The sequence below is a fragment of the Bos grunniens genome, chromosome 9 (genome assembly GCF_055505025.1).
Source record: "Bos grunniens cultivar Pamir isolate PY7600 chromosome 9, Bosgru_T2T1.0, whole genome shotgun sequence".
Lineage (NCBI taxonomy): Eukaryota > Metazoa > Chordata > Mammalia > Artiodactyla > Bovidae > Bos > Bos grunniens.
In genome coordinates, this window is record NC_141173.1 from 27,423,349 (window position 1) to 27,443,926 (window position 20,578).

Below are 20,578 nucleotides of genomic sequence, written 5' to 3' on the forward strand. Positions count from 1 at the left end.
GACACGACTGAGCACAAGCATGAGCCTTATTTTTTCATGAGGTGAGCATTTCTAAGGAAGAGTATAAAAGCATTTCAGAAAGATGCACTGGAGAGAGAATGGGGAATGACCTAAGTCCCAAACCAAATACCCTGGCTTATTGAAAGACTTTTGATCAGGGACAGGACATTGGCACTATCAAGCATGAACAGAGAGAGATTACAGTCAACATAATCAAGTCCCCTTCAGGACTGGGGTGGACAGTGCAGGAAACATGGTAAGACCAGTGCAGTCATGATGGAGTGATCAAACGGATGCTGTGAAACCCAAATGCTTCATCTTAATAACCCCACACTATTCTGCTGTGTTCCCTGAGAGTCCAGGTAGGTGCGACCAGGACCACCTCAGAGGACTACTTAAGTAATACTTTAATACTCTCAGAGTCAGAATGGGAAATAGTCTAAATTACATTAAAACACACTTCTGGTGATGATATTAGAGGAATGCCAAACAAGCACATTTAATGGTATGAAGCAAACTTTAACAATAAAAATACTCTGGAAGGTCAAATATTTATATTAATAAAAGCATATATATTTAGACGTTAGAGCTAAGAGAAGCAGTTAGGATTGAACCTGTGATTTGAATGGCATCGGTAATTAGCTGAGGATATGGAGTTGGGATAGTGGGAAAGGCTATATTTGACACCAAGAATCACTTATTCTCAATTAACTCATTTTTTACAACCAATACACACTGGGTTAAAGTTTAGAAGATCATCAGAAAGCACTGTGTTATATCTCATTGCCAGTATCTACATGTGGATACTAATTCATTAGGAAACTGAAAAAGTCATTCAAATTATGATCATTCATTGCTTAGATTCATTCAAATTATGATCATTTCCAGCTGGTGAACTGAATATTCTAACCCTAAATATAATTGTTTTCTTCTGTTAGTTATACAGTCTGTTTCTTTAAATATATAGTCCATAGAATTCTCTCAGCCAGAATACTAAACTGGGTGGCCTTTCCCTTTTCCAGGGGATCTTCCCAACTCAGGGACTGAACCCAGGTCTCCCACAATGCAGGTGGATTCTTTATCAGCTGAGCCACACGAGGGAAGCCCAAGAATACTGGAGTGGGTAGCCTATTCCTTCTCCAGTAGATCTTCCCGACCCAGGAATTGAACCTGGGTCTCCTGCATTGCAGGCAGATTCTTTACCAAATGAGCTATCAGGGAAGCCCTTAAATATAGCTATTTTCTTCTATTAATATATGCTGAAATCTATGCAAACCTGCTTATACATATAAAAACTCTATTGCTAAATTTATCCTGGTAACACAAGAATCAGTAAAAACAATTATTTGTTCCAGATTCCAGGAAGAAGGAGCTAAGAAAATATGGTTTTGAGAAGATACTCAAAATTACAAATGCACTTTATTAACAAGTTGAATGAATGTTGCACACATAGGAATGTAGCCCAGAACATAAGGGAGTTCGTATCAACCAACTCCAAAATCCAAAGATGTAATTCATCCTACTGTGATAAACTTAAGTAGATGGAACACTAAATATACCTCTGTGCCCCACTTTCTTCTAGAATTCTGGATTATGGGTAACTTTGGCATTTGGCTGATTATGGATCATAGTTCAGTATGATACCATTGGTATTGTTAGCTCCAGTTCCTGGCTCCTGTCTTTAGTTATTCAAGGAAAGATTAAGAATATGTTCCTGTGAGCATGAAAAACATTACAAACACTGCTCTAAAATCAAATGAGGAAAATCTGATATTTGGATTTCTAATATAGAATGTTTAAAGTTCATCACCATTATATGTTTTCATTATTTCTTGCCTAGAAACAGGTTTCTCATGTCTGTGTTGCAGTAAAGGCCATTATTTCACTTTTCTAAATCTTATTCTAATTGCCACTTTGGTCCAGATAAATGTTTTATGTTACCCCACAACTGGTCTGCACCCTCTGCATTGTGTGAGTATTATTGCAAAAGTTTTAATGAAATCCTCCTCAGTACTTCCTTTTAGGGATTCCCTGCCGGTAAAGAATCTGCCTGCAATGCAGAAGACCCTAGTTCGATTCCTGGGTCCAGAAGATCCCTTGGAGACGCGAATAGCTACCCACTCCAGTATTCTGGCCTGGAGAATTCCATGGACTGTGTATAGTCCATGGGGTCTCAAAGAGTCGGACACAACTGAGTGACTTTCACTCACTTCCTATTAACATCCTGCACTTACCTCTGCACTTTTCCCCTTTTAAATTATTTTTTATTAGAGTGTAGTTGCTTTCCAGTGTTGTGTTAGTTTCTACTGTACAACAAAATGAGTGAACCATACATATACATGTATCCCCTCTCTTTTGGACTTCCTTCCTGTTCAGGTCATCACAGTGAATTATATAGAGTTCCCTGTCTATACAGTGTGTTCTTGTTAGTTATCTATTTTACACATAGTATCAATAGTGTATTTAAATTAATTCTTTGGGCTACCCCTTCTAACAGCTTTTCTTGATTAATTCCTTTCCTTTTTCAAGATCATAATGTTATACTTGCTGTGTGTGTGTGTGTATATATATAATGAACAAAATCATCTTGGTCCATTGTTTTCCTCTTGTGGGTAAAGGGGTATGTTAAACCCCAATATAGTCACTGTTTCTGCTCAAGAAATGCATATTAACTCTTAGCTAGAAAAGAAAGCCTGCATTTTGAATATAAAGAATTTCGTTTCAAGGTGATCCTTGTATGTTGTGAAAGAGCTGTAAAGATGGAAGGGAGAGAAGGAGGGAGGGAAAGCAAAGGAAAAGATGGCAAGGAAAAGAAAGAAAGAACTCAATAAGGAAGCTGCCATACTATGTTAAAGTTAACTGAACCTCCAGGCTCAGAATTCTTGATTGTTTTTTTACTTCCAAAGGTAGGACTTATCGGCAATGAGTGGGATCTAAGTTTGGCAAAATGAGTCTTGTCTCTTTCACACCCTTCCTAACAGAGGCTAGAGGCAGGACCTTCTCGGCTGGCTACAGTAATGAAAGACCAGCTTCTCACTGACTTTATAGTTTTCGATGTAGTGAAACCTCTTCAGGCAGCTTTTCCTGCTGTTTTTTCACTTTCTCGTTTGTTCCCTCCCTGCAGGTATCTTTTCCCATTTTGTGAGTGTTCCTTTCCCGTCTAAGAGCCCTGTAAAATGATCTGCATTCACTCTAGGGGATCAGGGAGGCAAGGACGGGTTAGCTATTTCAAGAGATTTCACTGCCATTTTGGCACTCATCTGAAGGCCACCGTATTCTTTGTTTTTAAAGCACTTGTATGTGGATTTTTAATTGTCATAGAGGCTGATGATACTGAAGGCTTGGTGACATTCAGGAACACAGAAATGTCCTCCTCAGTGGTCCCCCAGCATCACTGGCCATCATTATCCCACCTAGATGTACAGTCCCCCCCAAGTACTTACATCACCATTTTTCCAAAGTTGGAAATGCTGGCTTGGATAGTATCTATGCTTGCCTCCAAAGATTTTAACTTATCAATGGAATTGAATTGGGAGGACAATCACATTTTGATCCACAGTTTAAAGTATCTGTTAGTTAAATTTGTTACCAGAAAGGCTAATAAAGTTTTATGTCCTTTCCTTTCTTCATTCATTCTCTGGGAGAGAATAATTCATGGGAATATGACCAAAGAATGGTAGCAAGATGCAGAGGGGCCAAGTGCTAATGTTATTGATGCTTAAGTTTATTTAGTCATTTTTTCAGTTACTGAGGACCATAACTAGAAATGAAATGAAGTACTAGTGAATATAAAATTTGTAAAAACCTTTGTAAATCTGTTCATTTCTAATATAAATATCTCCTAAGTAAATATCGCTCAGTCGTGTCTGACTCTTTGCGACCCCATGGACTGTAGCCTATCAGGTTCCTCCATCCATGGGATTCTCCAGGGAAGAATTGCTATTTCCTTCTCCAGGAGACCTTCCCAACCCAGGGATTGAACCCAGGTCTCCCGTGTTGTAGGCAGACACTTTACCGTCTGAGCCACCTATTGTTAAGTTTGAGAAAATATATATGCTGCAGAAAGAAAGGAAAACTATGGATTTATTACCTAGTATATGCCTCAACAACATTTAGAAGTAGAGATTACCATCTTTATTTAACAGAAGAAAAAAATGAGGCCTGGAGGGCATATATAATTGCATGAAGTTATTTTTATGAAAGATGAAAGTAGGTTTCAAACCTATTTTTGTCCGACTTCATGCGTTCCCCTGGATCTTTCTACATCTTAAAGAAATTCTTTTTACCTCCGAATCAGTCATTGCCAAAACACCATATTTGGTACTCTTTAGGAGAAAGTTGTAGAGTAAAAAACGGTGGACTCATAATTCATACCATTTATTGAAAAAACTTCTAAATGCTGTTCAGAAGTGTACACAGCGCTATAAAAGACCTTGACATGTCCTCTTAGGTGGTTTGCCAACACTAATCCAAAATTCATTGTGCCCTGCATTTACAGTAGAGGTATATTAGCCATGCATTTGGATGAAGAAGCTTTTAAAGATATTTTAGTTGTACTTTATTCACATGAGAGAATTTTTTTTTAAGTGGTAAGATTTGTCTCTTGTCTTGTTTTACCCCGGCAAGTACATGGATCAATACCGCTTAGAATTTGTGCAAATATAAATAAACCTCTAAGTCTAAATAAAACACCTCTTTAAGTATATGTACCTATTTTCTTTGGATGGCTTCCAAAGAGCTCTTTGCAGCTTTTGTAATGCACAAGACCAAGAGGCTACTTGTGGGAAAGTCACTCACGGTCTTTCTAGAAGAAAATACTGAGAAACAGGAAAATGCTCATCATTACTTTTCTATGGGGAAGCATGTAGATCCTTACTCTCCTTTACGAAGAGGGGATATCCTTCCCAGAAGTCTGAGAGAACATAGAAGTGGAAGCTGGGGACACAAATATGAGGAAAGAAATGATCCAGTAATTTTGTTGCAGAGGTGAAAAGATGAGGAAGTAAGGCGGTGAACAGAGTAGTTCGTTCCAGAAATGGTGCTGATATTGCCACAGCATCAGTCACAACTTAGGCCTTATTTAAAAGATGTGCTTCCTTCCAACTCACTCTTTTCCTTCACGCTCCTACAGAAAGCTATCATTCTCTATCAAATGTTCTTTTCTACTTATTGGTGATTCTCTTCTCAAGAGTATCAAAAGTGACCTGAGAAGTCTTGTGAAAAGTAATAGCTTAATAATTCCCCATTCAAAAGCTCAGATTCATAAACCAAGAGGCAATTTGAATGTACATCATACATGTTAGCCTGTCCAAAATGGAGTTGGAAATCCCATTGAGAAAAAAGTTGTGTACAATTTTAAGTTATGGTGGGTTTTGTTAAGCTACCTCAATAAAGGAATAATAAAGTAACTGCTATTTTCCGGCAATGGACATAGGGATTATGTGACACCCAACCTTCTCATTCAGCTGAGGGATCTTTTGCAGTTTCTTTGTCAGACTGTTTCAGAGTTTGCATCTGAAGACAGGCACTGACAAAACTACATTCTTTGTCTAAAGTAGTTGTAGGGTCTAAAAACAATGTCTTATGAGGCATTTTGAGAGAATTTGGGTTGAATTGTTTGGAAAAGACTAAAAGGGATTCTTATAATTGCCTTCAAATATTTAAAGAAATATAAGAAAAACAGAGGGATCAGACTCATTTATATTTAACTTTAGGGAGAAGCCAAAGATTCAAGCCAATGAATTTATCTGGGCGGTAAGGCAGACAATTCTCAAAGGATTAGAAGTGCTCCCAAATAGAATGGGTGGTGTTGTGAGCAGTGAATCCCTGTAGCTAGTGGTATCCATGCAAAGACTGGGTGGTCCTTCAAGAGTGAGGGTTACACTCAAATTTTACACAATCTCTTCCCTTAAAATGATTCTGTGATGATGTGAGTAGAGAGAAACTAAAGATCATATATGACATGATTATCTATTACCCAGGTTTATTCAGTACCACTGAAATAGGGAATGTAAACTACAGAGCATATCACTCAATCTAGTTCATATGAAATGACTTAGAAAAATAAGCTATAATTTTAAATCTATAAATGACTAGTTTATGCCCAACTGTTAATAATCTGCCTCTATTGACAACTACTCATTTTAGCTCTTAAATATACTGCACTATGCTGTAGTTGACAATGATTATATATAAATTCTCAGCACCAGGCACTTAGAGAATCTCTTTAGGAGTATCAAAATCACTTAAACACTCTCGTGAAAAGGAGCAATTTTAATCATTTTTCACCAATCAGTGATTGTTCACAGAACCGAGAGAATGGCTTGAATTTACCCAATGAATCTGAAAAGGTTCCTACAAAATTGAAGCAATTTAAGAATTTAACCTAGTTAGAATATCATAAAGGTTACTCGCTATTATAGAATATAGCAACATGGGTTTTTTTTAATTAAAAATTATTACTGAAAAATGCTCACCAATATCTGCTCGTCCAGCAAGTTGCAATCATTTTATAATAGTGACATCAAAGACCACTGATCACCACAACAGACACCATCATAGTGAAAAAGCTTGAAATATTGTGAGACTTACCAAAATTCTCAGAGACAGGACATTAACAAAAACGGTGCTGACAGACTTGCTCCGTGCAGGCTTGCCACAAACGTTCAATTTGTAAATAATGCCCTCTCTCTGAAGCACCATAAAGCAAAGCACAATAAAACAAGGTATGCCTGTAATTAAAGCCCCACATGCTTTGCTGGTTTTGTGTCTTACACTTGTGTTCATATTTAAAACAAAATTCTGTTTTTGTCAAACAGATCCCAATAGACAACCAGCTTTGCTTTTGGGAAGTTTTTTTTTCCCCCTTGGTGAATATCTCTTCACAAGCAAGGGCACCAAGTAGCTTGGTGAAATTCTTTAAAATACATCAGAGAGAATTTGCAAGCACATATTGTGAATTGACCCCTTCTGGCATTCATGGTGTTTCTGCTTATCAGTATCAAAACATTATTATCCTACACACACTGAATGATTCCTCAACATTGATGAAACTCTACCACAGAATATCATCGTGGAACTTTGTTGATCACTGAGCACATTTTATTACTTATTATTTTACATTATCTCTACTGGGTTTTCTTCTCTCTGTAAACAGGCTTTGGTCTTCACTAGCTCTTTAAAAACCACCACTATCAAGCCCACTTATATTGATCGTCCTTGGCCACAGCTGCCCTCTCTCTCCACCATGCCTTCAATAGACTTCATTGCAGTGAGCAGTGCATCAGAACCACGTGGAGGGCTGGTCGAATCACAGGCTGCAGGCACCACCCCCAGTTTCTGATTGGTAAGTTTGGAGCAGGGCCGAGAATTTACAAGTCCTAACACGTGGAGGTGGAGAAGGCAATGGCACCCCACTCCAGTACTCTTGCCTGGAAAATCCCATGGATGGAGGAGCCTGGTAGGCTGCAGTCCATGGGGTCGCACAGAGTCGGACACGACTGAGCGACTTCACTTTCACTTTTCACTTTCATGCTTTGGAGAAGGAAATGGCAACCCACTCCAGTGTTCTTGCCTGGAGAATCCCAGGGATGGGGGAGCCTGGTGGGCTGCCGTCTATGGGGTCGCACAGAGTTGGACACGACTGATGCGACTTAGCAGCAGCAGCAGCAACACGTTCCCAGGTGATGCTGATACGGCTGATCCAAGAACTCTGAGACTCAGGGCTCTACCAGCCGTGCCTCGTGCCTCGTACTGCTTGTCAGTTTTCACAGCTAGAGCCATTTAACTCCCACGTGTTGATTGTGCCTCGTGCACATAGGAAGGAATACACGCTCTTCATTGGGTCAGTATGATGTAAGGCTACAGCAGATTTGATGTGGGCAGTAAAGCTGAGCCTTTAACTGAGTTTTCCAGCTCCCTTACTTCATTCCTTCCTGGCTTCCTTCCTGGACAGGCTACTTTTTCTGGGACTAGGACACTTTGATTTCCCTCAGCCAGTTCCTTCTGGAAGCTGAAGATCAGCAGGTAAGTGCACTTCCCATATCTGGGAATCTACCTGCTTGCCTTCTGGACATTCGTGACCCTGTGCTTGCTCTGGCGTTTTTGGTTTGCCTGCACTGATTTCTTTTCATTGCTTGTTGTTGAGACTTTGAAGTTTGCCTTTTCTGTGCCAGTAAGTCTGGTGTCCTGGAGGTAGCACTCCTGGTCCTGATTTTGAATACCTCAGGCTGCCTTCTTTGCTTTTCAGATGTGGTATTCGATTGAACAATGTCGTTTCTCTTTCAGTCACTGGTGCCTAGTCCTTCCCTCTCTTGATTTCTCATTGTGCTTCCAGTCCTCTCAACCCCAGGCTCCATCTCCCGCACATTCTTAGCTCTGAGAATCAGTGCTGGCTTGGTCTTTTACCTCTATGAATAATTGCTTTTCTGGTAAGATCATGTGACTTGGCTGGAAGGTTTATGGACACCTACATGCATGGCTTAGATTCTGGTAAGTCAGTTGTATTATTTCCTTTTTCAGCCTGTATCAAGGAGGTCTATGGGCTTCTGCAAAGTGTAGTCTGAGAATCAGTAGCTTTCAGCCTGTTAGGGGTGCTTGTTATAAATGCAGAGCCTCAGGCTCTGCCTCAGATGTCCGGAGTTAAGTGTCCGTGGTGTAACAAGAAACCCAGGTGATTTTCATGCTCATTGTGAAGAACTGGTGTATGGTATAGCCCCTATAGAATGAATTGCCATCACCTGAGACTAATTGTGACTCAACATCACGAATCATGACTTTTTTCAACTTTATCACACTGATGTAATTTTACAAACCTGTGTAATGAATTTCCCGCTGACAGTGTGAACCCAGGATTCAGTGGAAACCTAGAGTCTCTCTGTGTACATCTGACATTTGTTGTTTCTTGGTATTTCTCTTGCATAAGGACTTTTCTACTATGTCAACATGCCAAAGGAATATTTGTTAATGTTTGTGGCCATGATGTGATGTGGGCTTGGATGATAGGCAACCTGAGGGTCCAGGGTGGATGAATACCAGTCAAGTTCAACTGTAAATTTTAGGTACTTAAGGTAATGCTGGCCAATAGCAGGTGACCATCCAAACATCTCTCGTCAGCAGTTATTATGGAGGAGGTATTGAAGGTAGATCAGGCTGGGTGAACCAACTATAACCTAGCGTTTCTGTGTGGATGGAGCCAGCAGTGCTGGCCTGAACAGTGACCATGCATGGCCTTGTTGCCAGGAAGCCATCCGTGAAGGAGCAACGCTCCAGGCTAATAAGACAACGTTCAGAGAGTGTCAGAGCCTCAGTCAAGACTGCCTACCTTCAGGATAGGGCTACACCCCAAGAGGAGGAAATCGCTGTGTTAACCTGGAGACCCAGGCGGACAAGCCCTTATTCATAAGCAGTGCCATAGAAGGAACATGGGTTGTAGAATCCAGGTTGGGTTTGTGTGAATTTGAGTAACTCTAACCTTGGATGGTCTTCCTAAGCAAATTAAAGTGCATGTCCAGGGTTTAATAGAGGACACAGATATAGTAGATGCTTAATTCAGTGGCCAATACTATTATGTTTATTATAGAGGAAATCATATTCAATGTGAGTCTAGGAACCTCAGGGCTACTCCAGGTTCTTTGAATTCTGACCAGATTGGTTGGAGGGTTGGGTGGCTAGGGTAGTACCTTATTCAGGATCTGAACAGAAGGAAGCATGCATGCTTGAAGCACAGGAACTTAGCTGGGTGTTTTGGAGGACTTTTTCCCTTCCCTTTTCCTTTGTGACTGTCTTATAGTGTTGTGTTTGGATGCCTTTTTGCGTATATATTGATCATAGATTTTTGGTTCATGGTTACAATGAGGTTTTGGTATAGCAGTCTATGTATATGTAATTGTTTTAAGTTGCTGATTGCTTAATTTCAAATTCATTCTAAATATTCTTCACGTGTCCTCTCCTCCTTTCATGATTGCTGGTTTTGATATTTTACATTTAATTGTTTTGTGTATCCCTTAACTGCTTATTGTGAATACAAATGATTTTATTACTTTTGTCTTTTAACTTCCCTACTGGTTTGTGTGTGATAATTTCCCACCTTTACTATAGGTTTGCCTTTACCCATGAATATTCCCATTTTGTAATTTTCTTGTTTTTAGTTGTGACCTTTCCGACCTAAAGACGTTCCCTTAGCATTTGTGGTGAAGCTGGTTTGGTGGCGCTGAATTCTTTTAGCTTTTGCACGTCTGTAATCCCATGGACAGAGGAGTCTGATAGGCTACTCCGTCCATGGGATTTGCCTAGAAAATCCCGTGGACGGAGGAGCCTGGTAGGCTGCAGTCCATGGGGTTGCTAGAGTCGGACACGACTGAGCGACTTCATTTTCACTTTTCACTTTCATGCATTGGAGAAGGAAATGGCAACCCACTCCAGTGTTTTTGCCTGGAGAATCCCAGGGACGGGGGAGCCTGGTGGGTTGCTGTCTATGGGTCGCACAGAGCTGGACACGGCTGAAGCGACTTAGCAGCAGCAGCAGCAGCAAAACTTTTGATTTCTCCATCATATCTGAACGGGTGAAATAATCTTCTTATTGGAGTATAATTGCTTTAGAATGTTAGTTTCTGCCATACAACAAGGTGAATCAGCTGTATGTACACATACGTCCCCTCCCCTTACACTTCCCTTCCTGCCCTATCACACATACAGGCCATCACAGAACATCGAGCTGAGCTCCTTGTGCTATACCACAGATTCCCACTAGCAATCAATTATATACATAGTAGTGTATACATGTTAATCCCAGTCTCCCAATTCATTCCATCCCCGCTTTCCCCTTGGTACCCATACGTTTGTTCTCTACATCTGTATTTCTATTTCTGCTTTGTAAATAAGATCTACACTCATTTTTTCAGATTCCTCATATATGCGTTAATATGAAATATTTGTTTTTTCCTCTTTCTGACTTCACTCTGTGTGACAGCCTGTAGGTCCATCCATATCTGCACAGAAGACCCAGTTTCTTTCCTTTTTATGGCTGAGTTATGTCCTATTGTATACATGTGCCACATCTTTACCCCCTCCTCTGTTAATGGGCGCTTAGATTGCTTTCACAGCCTGGCTATTGTAAACAGTGCTGCGGTGAATGTTGAGGTGCATGTGTCTTTAAAATATGGTTTTTTCTGGGTATATACCCAGTAGTGGGATTGCTGGGTCACATAGCAGTTCTATGTGTAGTTTCTTAAGGAGCCTCCATACTGTTCTCCATAGTGGCTGTATCAATTTACATTCCCTGCAAGAGGGTTCCCTTTTGTCCATGCTCTCTCCAGCACTTATTGCTTGTAGACTTTTTGATAATAGCCATTCTGCCCAGTGTGAGATGACATCTCATTGTAGTTTTGATTCGAATTTCTCTAATAATTAGTGATGTTGAGCAGCTTTTCATGTTTGTTGGCTATCTGTATGTCTAAAGTTAAAGTGTGTGCTCAGTCATGTCTGACTCTTTGCAACCCCGTAGACTGTAGCCTGTTAGGCTCCTCTGTCCATGGAATTTTCCAGGCAAGAATACTGGACTGGATTGCCATTTTCTCCTCCAGGGGACCTTCCCAACCCAGGGATAGAACCTGTGTCTCCTGCATTGGCAGGTAAATTCTTTACCATTGCACTGCCTGGGAAGCCCTGTGTTGTCTTTGGAGAAATGCTTATTTACATCTTCAGACCATTTTTTTTTAACTGGATTTTTTGTTTTTATTGAGCTGCATGAGCTGTTTGTATATTTTGGAGATTAATCCTTTGTTAGTCGCTTCATTTGCAAATATTTTTCTCCCATTCTGAAGGTTGTGTTTTCATCTTGTTTATGGTTTCCTTTGCAGTGCAAAAGCTTTTAAGTTTAGCTAGGTCCCATTTGTTTAGTTTTTCTTTTTATTCTTATTACTCTCGGAGGTGGATGAAAAAAGATCTTGCTGTGATTTGTGTCAAAGAGTGTTCTGTGTTTTCCTCTAAGAGTTTTATAGTATCTGGTCTTACATTTAGCTCTTTAGCCCATCTTGTTTATTTCTGTGTGTGGTTTTAGGGAGTGTTCAAATTTTATTCTTTACATGTAGCTCTGCAGATTTTCTAGCACCACTTATTGAAAAGACTGTCTTTTCTCCATTGTATGTTCTTGGCTCCTTTGTCATAGATTTGGCGGCTATAGGTTCCTGGGTTAATCTCTGTGCTTTCTGTCCTGTACTACATATTTATATTTCTGTTTTTAATGCCAATAACATACTGTCTTGATTACTGTGGTTTTGTAGTATAGTCTGAAGTCAGGGAGCATGATTTCTCCAGCTCCATTTTCTTTCTTGGTTGTAGGTTTATTCCTTCCATCACTTTAAATATATTGTAGCTGTCCCTTTTGTCCTGCAGAGCCTTGTGGAAGTTCCCTTGTATATTGCTTTTCTCTTGTTGCTTTTAAAATTTTCTCTGTAACTTTAATTTTTGTCAGTTTGGTTACTATGTGTCTTAATATATTGTTCCTCCTTGGGTTAATCCTTCATGTGATTCTCTGTGGATCCTGGGTTTGGATGACTGTTTTCTTTCCCATGTTAGGGAAGTTTTCAGCTATTATCTCTTCACATGTTTTCTTAGGCATGTTCTCTCTTGCTTTTCTCCCCATGGGACTCCTATAATATAAATGTTAGTACATTGGAAATTGTCCCAGAGGTCTCTTGAACTATCCTCAATTCTCTTCATTCCTTTTTCTTCTGTTCCAGTCTGTCTTCAGCACATTCATCCTTCTGCCTCATTTAGTTTTGCCATTAATTCCTTCCAATGTTTTTCATTTCAGTTATTGTATTCTTCAACTCTATTCTTTATATTTTATAATTATTAAATACTTTGTGCATCCATTCATTTCCTGAGTTATTGGATTATCTTTTCAATCATTATTCTGAACCCTTTCCCAGGTAAACTGCCTATCTCCATTTCACTTAGGTGTTCTTCCAAGGTTTCATCTTGTTCCTTTGTCTGGATCATACTCCTTTGCCATCTCATTTTCTTTAAATTTTTATTTGTATTTTCTTTCTGTGGTAGGTTAGTTACATTTCTCCATCTTGGACAAGTGACCCTCTTAAGGGATTCTGTGAGTCCCAGCAGTACAGTGCCCTCTTGTTACTTAAGAGCCAGGACCAGGGTAGCTTTTGACTTGCATTTACAAACTGAGTTCTGCAGGCTGCAAGGTTTTAGCTTTCTGGCCTCTGGTTTCTGCTCCCTCCTGGTGCCAGTTTCTTGGTGGGAGGGGCCGGTGCCTGTCCTTTGGTGGGTGGAGCTGGGTCTTGGCCCTCCAGTGGGCAGGCCTATGTTAAGAGGCACGTCTAGAGGTGGCTGTATGTTCAGGAAGTCTTTAGGCAGCTTGTTTGCTGATTAGGGGTGGGGATGGGGGGCTGTGTTCCTGCCCTTTTGGGTTTTTTGCCTGAGGCTTACCAACACTGAAGCCTATGGCCTATTGGGTGAGGCAAGGTATTGGTGATTGTGACCCAGGTAAGATGTCTGCCTTCAATGAGAGTTTATATAGATGACACTCACCAATATCTATACCACCACCAGTGTCCACATCCCCAGGGTGAGCTACAGCTGCCTCCAGGCTCCCCAGGAGACCCTCTAAGACCAGCAGGTACGTCTGGCCCAGGCTCCTGTGAAGTCACTGCTTTTTCCCTGCACCAGTGTACGTGAGACCTTGTGCACACCTTCCAAGAGTAGAATCTCTTTTTTCCCTAGTCCTGTGTAGCTTTTGCACTCAAGCCCTGATTGCCTCCCAAGCTAGTTGCTCTGGAGGCTTCTCCTCCCAATGTCAGACCCCTAGGCTAGGGATTTTGACCTGGGGCTCAGAACTCTCACTCTTGTGGGAGAACTTCTGCCAATAGTTGCTCTCCAGTTTGGGGCTTGTCCACCTAGGTGGTATGGCATGTGATCAAATCGTGAGTGCACTCCCTCTCCTACTGTCTGTGGTTTCTTATTTGTGTCTTTGGATGTAGAATATCTTTTTCATCGATGGTTGTTCAGCAGTTACTTGTGATTTTGGTGTTTCTGTGGGTGCAGGTGAGCTCAAGGTCCTTCTCTACCATCTTTTCCCTCTGGGCCCCACATTTCCTGTTTTCCCTTAGGTTTCCTGTAATTTCTCCAGGAAAGTCTGACGCAGGCTGGATGACCTGGGCTTCTTGCCTGACAGTGCAGTTCCGGGGTCACACGGCAGCTTTGCTCCAGTTGTCATGGTAGTCCTCGTGGTGCTGGAGCCAGCGACAGCAGTGATGTGTGACTCCACACTCTCTAGCTTCCAGGGTCAGTAAGAAATGGAAGGCTTAAGGTTTCTAGAGTCCAAGGTTCTCTTTTATTTTCCCACAATTCTCCCAGAAATCATGAATTGAAGTCTGAGAAAGCAAATTCTTTAGATGGCTTGTATGATGAAATAGATTTTTGATCAGTTACAATAGGTCAGAATGGAGCAAACCCCTTGCCTGACAGCAGTTTTCCAACAGCCAAATGAAGAGACACATAGCACGGGATCCCAAAGACAGGAGCTTCTGTCCTTGCAGAGTTTGGGGAACAGCCTAGTGGCATGCCGGGGCTTCCCAGGTGGCGCTAGTGGTAAAGAACCCGCCTGCCAGTGCAGACCTAAGAGCCAAGGGTGCATTCCTGGGTCAGGAAGGTCCCCTGGAGGGGGATATGGCAATCCACTGCAGTATTCTTGCCTGGAGAATCCCATGGACAGAGGTGCCTGGTGGACTGAAGTCCATAGGGTTGCAGAGTCAGACACGACTGAAATGTCTTAGGATGCACAGAATGACATGCAGAAGCATTCTGATTCCCCAACATGGAAACCTACATGGTTTTCAGTAACTTTGTACTTTAAAAAATTCAGTCACAAAAGAACTAAAATTTACTGTGAGATAAATTCAAACCTGACATATCTGACTCCTTTCACTCTAAAAGGCAGTAATTAATTTTTCCTGGTGCTGTATTGTCACTTAGCATGAATTGAAGCTTTAGTTTTTATTAACTGTATAATTTGATTTCTCCCTACTTGAGTCTATGTTAATCATTTTCCATAAAGAGAGATGTATGTGTCTGCCTGAGATCACTGAGAATGAGAAAAAAGTAAAGAGTAAAATTATTTCGTGTTCAGGAAAATTTGAAAGAGCTCATACACTTCATAACAATCGCTTTTTCTTCTCCTGGTCTAAATTATCCAGGTAACTATGTAATTTCTCTGCTCTGTTTACCAGTGGGAACTAAGCTTTCAGGGCTGGTGGGAAAAGTAAAAGATGGTGAATAAAAAAATTGAACTCATGGCCATGGGCATCATTCTCTACATTGCTTTCTCATTCTGTAATATAGAGGCGATAACAACCTTCCCTTTCCAGAAAACGGAGGACCAGAGAAGTATAATGGGAATCGTTACCTTGAATGAGGATGAATTTGGTCTTAGTGGTAAGACTTTGTAGGATATTGACATAATGAGATTTCTGACAATTTGTAATAATGAATCATTTTTGTCTGAAGAATCCTACCAATAACTGTGGTTTCACACACAGCTGAGAAAATGTCCCGGCACTTTGAGATGTTTCCCTCTACAGTAAAGGGCAGTCCTGATGTGGTCTTTCGGTATCAGTGCCCAGATTCTGTTCCCTGGTTACTCAGTTTGTGTATGGAACTCCCCGTACACCCAATCCTGACCTCTACCTATGTGTAAAGAGCCTACATTTGCCTGTATGTATTGCTGAACACAATATTGGCTTATCCACCCAGCTCTACACCTTCTTCTCTCCACTCTGACCTAACACCTCAGACTCTATACACAGAGTCGTGGTACCTACATGGCACCTCTTCTGTGCTAGTTGTATTCATGCCTGTAACTTACCATCAGCATGGGTTGGATTCACATCCTGGGCCTTACAGTCCTTCTGTACTTGACTGCTTTCTGAGGCCCAATATGCAGTGCACATCAGCATAGAACCTAGAGTTTAAATATATTCAATAACTAATTGGCATAAATGTCTCTTGGATATGGAAAGTATCCAAGAAATACAGCTTCTGAATTGACATTTATTGAGTCAATAGGTTTCATGTACTTAAAATGAGTGTGGCGATGTGAGCTCTGTCTCTATAATTTGGCTTAACCTTTCCTTTTGACTAAAATGGATTTCTGGATAGTATATAATTTTGTTGCAATATCTTAATGTTGTAAAAGGTTTTGATGTTTGTCATTTTTAAACCATAAGCAAAGCAGCTAAAGGAAACGAATAAGAAACTTGTGTTCAATCAATGATCTCAAGTAGGCATAGCTTTTCTTACACTCCAAGGTACTTTTTTTCAATGTAAACAGAAGACAGTATTTCTCCTGTGCACACGGGCAAGGCATTTCTTGCTGTGAGCCAAAATAAATTCGAAAAACTTTTGATACCCTAATTTTGGGGGCATCATTTGAGATAGGAAATAGGATAGACTATGAATTTGGGGACTAGTGGAGTCTGAGAAATCATTTCAGAGCCTCTAGACATAAAGGATAAACTGTCTATCAGTGTCTGAGGAAATTAGTTTGTGGAGGACTGTTCTGATTGACTTCTGATGCTCACTCCTGTCAGAATTATTGTATCTCTGGGACTTACTTTTTAGACTCAATAAATTAGAAACGTACTCATTTCCCATTCTTCAGGTTTTCACAAGTGGAAAAAAAAATTTCCATTTCATTCCTCCTCAGGGAAAAGGATGGGAGAAATGTATCTCTCATGTCTCTCTTTCCTGTCACTTAACCCCACCACCTCCATGAAGAGTGACTTATTTGATGGGCAAGTTTGGAAAATGGACTGAGCATGCTCAGTTTAGTCACACTGCTCCTCTTATTTGGAGCCTGCCTGTCTGCAGAACGCATATAGTCTTTACAACCCCATAGGAGGGAATCAGAGATATGTGGTATATCTTCACAATAATATCCATATGGAAATTTCATAAAAATATTAACAATTTCATATTTCCTTATAAATATATGCAATTCAACTGCATTTATGCCTGAAAGTTGAATGATTCAATACTAGAGAATGGAGCATGAATATAGGAAGCTCAGTGAAAGTATTGGAAAGAAGTCTATAATACTCAAAGGCCCATAGCCCACTTTTGAGGAATCCTGAGTTTAGGACCACAAACCCATAACCTCTGTTTAGTTGGATTACAAATGAAAATCTTATACTAGACATAGAACTAGTTAGATCCTGTCTCTTTCCTAGATTGAATATAGTGCATTGAGGTAAAATTAGCTGTATATCATTAAAATATCCATCCTCAATTATTTGTATTCTAAATACGTCTTGGTTCCTGGGAACCTGAAACGCCCTATTTCAGGAAAATTAACTAAGATTACAGTTCTTCAAGATAATGAAGGCCATCACTGTGAAGGATAAAATATAAATAAGGCATGATTATAGCCTTCAAAGACTGTACGACCTGATATCCAGTCAAACAACAAGAGGAATTATATCATAAGGTAGAACATGTCTGTAACCTTAGGAAAGATGAAGAAAAAAACACTTTTAAAGTTAAGAAGGTCACATCTGGTTGAGTTATCATGAAAGGCTTAATAGAGAAGTTGGTACTTTAGACCTTAAAGAACAGAGAATATTAAAGTAAGAAGGGAATTATGGGCAAAGGTATAAAGTGAACAAGATAATTTAGAAAGGAAAAAATGGTGAGTTGGTCTGTGAGGCTACAGTCATTTTCTTCTGCATGTATGCATGTGTGTGATTATGTGTGGGCACAAGTGTATAAAATGTATGTGAGTGTGTACATGTGGTGGGTTTAGTCGCTAAGTCATATTTGACCCTTGCGGCCTCATAGACTGTAGTCTGCCAGGTTCCTCTGTCCATGAGATTTCCCAGGCAAGAATACTGGAGTGGGTTGCCATTTTCTTCTCCCATGCACATGTGCTGCTGCTGCTGCTTCAGTCGTGTCTGACTCTGCGATCCCATGGACAGCAGCCCACCAGGCTCCTCTGTCCCTGGCAAGAACACTGGAGTGGCTTGCCATTTCCTCCTTCAGTGCATGCATGCATGCTAAGTCGCTTTAGTCGTGTCTGACTCTGTGCAACCCCATGGACAGCAGCCCACCAGGCTCCTCTGTCCATGAGATTCTCTAGGCAAGAGTACTGGAGTGAGTTGCCATTGCCTTCTCCAAGTGCACATGTGACATGAATGTATGTATGAGCATGAGTGTGTGTGTGTATGCACATGTTCCCTGGGAAAGGCACTGTAAGGGTACTGAGGCAGTGAGTGGAGTGTATTATAGGAAAGATGAGAATCATAGAACACTAAAGTAGAAGTATCTAAGAGTCCTGATGGGGCATCCTGTCGAACGTGGTACCCACAAGTACCTGGGATTTTTAGTTTACACAACCTAGAGTCAGCCTGGATGATTGAGAATTTGGACTTGTGTTGAATAAAGAAAAGTGATGGATGGAAACCGACATCTGTTGACACCTTTATAGACATTATCTCATCTCATCCTCACTACAGTCCTTTGGCAAGAGCATTCTTGTATAGAGTGAGAGAAAACTGAAGCTCAGTGATTAAGTGACTTGCTAAAGTACAACTAGGACCTGGATGTAGCTCATACTTATCTTATTCCAAAGCTCATGTTTTCTCCCTGATACAGTGATTTTCAAATTTTAGCTGTTTACACATTATCTTCCTTGGTTTGCCCTATTACTACTTGTAATTTCTGAATGTTTTCTTATAATTAAGTTATACATAACTTATTTTGAGAAGGAAATTCATATCACTATTGAGCTGGTTATATTTCTAATATAAGTGAAAATTGTTGTGTAACATGGTATTCTGTATGTAGTGGCTATGAACCTCTTAAATGAAAAAAAAAAATCCACCTGGCCATGGACTTTGACATAATCTAGTATGCTTTGTGAAATACGGCATTTCACAGAATAAGAAGGGGCCTATCAGTTTTCTTGATATTTAGGAATTCCTCTTTTAGACTACTGTTTACATATAGGAATCATTCAATGAAGTATGAATCATCTCACAGAATGTGTTTCCAGAATGTCTGACTCATCTTTAAATGTGTGCTAAATATATGGATTTATATATGTGGATATGCAAATGTTGCCTCTTAGTCCCATGGATCTCCATTTCATAAAGCTGATGATAACAGTGACCTAGGACCTGCCTCTCGATATGATCATTCAGTGATTCATTTACTACATATTTTGTCAGAGTGTCAGAATTTCATCAATTCAAAGCTGATCACAACGAACTCCCACAAACTTGGAAAAGAGCTTTTTGAATGGGACTTTTGGAATATGGCCCATCACCCCTGCTTTTAGTCTACTTTCTATATTCCTACTTAGTTCAATCCTGGCAATTATTTCTTCTTTAGATAGTTAGGCTTCCCAGGTAGGGCCAGTGGTAAAGAACCTGCCTGCCAGTGCAGGGGACATAAGAGATGCGGGTCCAATCCCTGGGTTGGGAAGATTCCCTGGAGTAGGGAATGGTAACTCACTCCAGAATTCTTGCCTGGAAAATTCCATGGATAGGAGGAGCCTGGTGGGCTACAGTCCATGGGGTTGCAAAGAATCAGACACAATTGAGCATGTGCACACGCAGTTGGTTATGCAAAAAGCACAAAAATTTTTTTTTTCTGTTTTCAAGTGGTAATACAAAGTAAATCTGGTTATATATACTTTTTAATGAAGACAATGTAAAAAGAGTAGGGGCTTTAGAATGAGACACACTTTGAATCTGATCCTTGATGGTTTCTGTCTAACCTTAGCCAAGTTAATTAACCTGTCCTCCTTTTTAAAATGTAGATAATACTTCTAAGTTTTTCTGAGATCACAATACATAAAGTATCTGCAGCACAAAATAGGTGCTCAATGAAAATGATTTTTCTCCTTTTGTTATAACTTCAAATTGTAAAAAAGTGAAAGCAAAGTCAGATAAACTATAGAAGAATTCTGAAAATACTTTTGATGTATCACTGGTTCCTACCCAACTGTTTGGTACTCTGAAATGAACCAGATAATTTCCTCTTTGCTTTCATTTTGAACAGCTGCCTCTCTCCAGATACAAAATAAAGTAAAGGCCTATAATTTAGGTTTCCACCTTCCTGAATCCTGAGAAGTAGCATTTTTTCTCCCTGGTCACTAGGGTCATAGCCTTAGTGAAGAGCAGAATCTGGTCCAGGTACCAAGCCCCTTGCTGTGGCAGCGAGGGAAACCCACGAAACTGACATGGTGTCAAATCTTCCATCGAACTGCTGCCTGTGTAGTTTAAAACTTAGATTTTTAGGAGAAGATGTGTCCCAGGGAAAGAAAGAAATTATGCCCAGGTATGACTGCGATTTATGTTTAGACACTTTGATGATTGTATTTAGTGCCTTAGTGGAATGAAGGAAACTTTAGTGTCAGAAAGATGGAGGAGGCAAACACAGATCAATATTACAGAGGAGGCTCAAGGAAATGGCTTTTCTTCCTACTTGATATTTTTAATATGTGCGTGATGTATCTTCGTGATTTAATTCTTAGTTTAGGACAAAATAAATATAGAAAAAC

The 20,578-nt window shown here is 40.2% G+C and overlaps 1 protein-coding gene and 1 long non-coding RNA gene across 6 annotated transcripts in view; one reads left to right on the forward strand and one right to left on the reverse strand.

The window, feature by feature from the left end:
* Positions 1-20,578, reverse strand: part of NKAIN2 (sodium/potassium transporting ATPase interacting 2) — a 1,179,899-nt gene that overhangs the window by 176,896 nt on the left and 982,425 nt on the right. Inside the window, exon 1 of one of the 3 annotated variants that reach the window (XM_086317025.1) lies at positions 6,592-6,786. The exons of the other annotated variants lie outside the window; for them this stretch is intronic. Coding sequence (XP_086173151.1) covers positions 6,592-6,786 — 195 coding nt within the window. Of the gene's footprint in view, positions 1-6,591; positions 6,787-20,578 lie in introns of those variants that run through there. 3 annotated transcript variants of the gene reach the window in all.
* Positions 7,710-20,578, forward strand: part of LOC147365720 (uncharacterized) — a 219,257-nt gene continuing 206,388 nt past the window's right edge. For 2 of the 3 annotated variants that reach the window (XR_015132675.1, XR_015132676.1), the window contains exon 1: positions 7,900-8,025. This is a non-coding gene — a long non-coding RNA (uncharacterized LOC147365720). Of the gene's footprint in view, positions 7,844-7,899; positions 8,026-20,578 lie in introns of those variants that run through there. The other variant, XR_015132677.1, reaches the window with a different exon arrangement.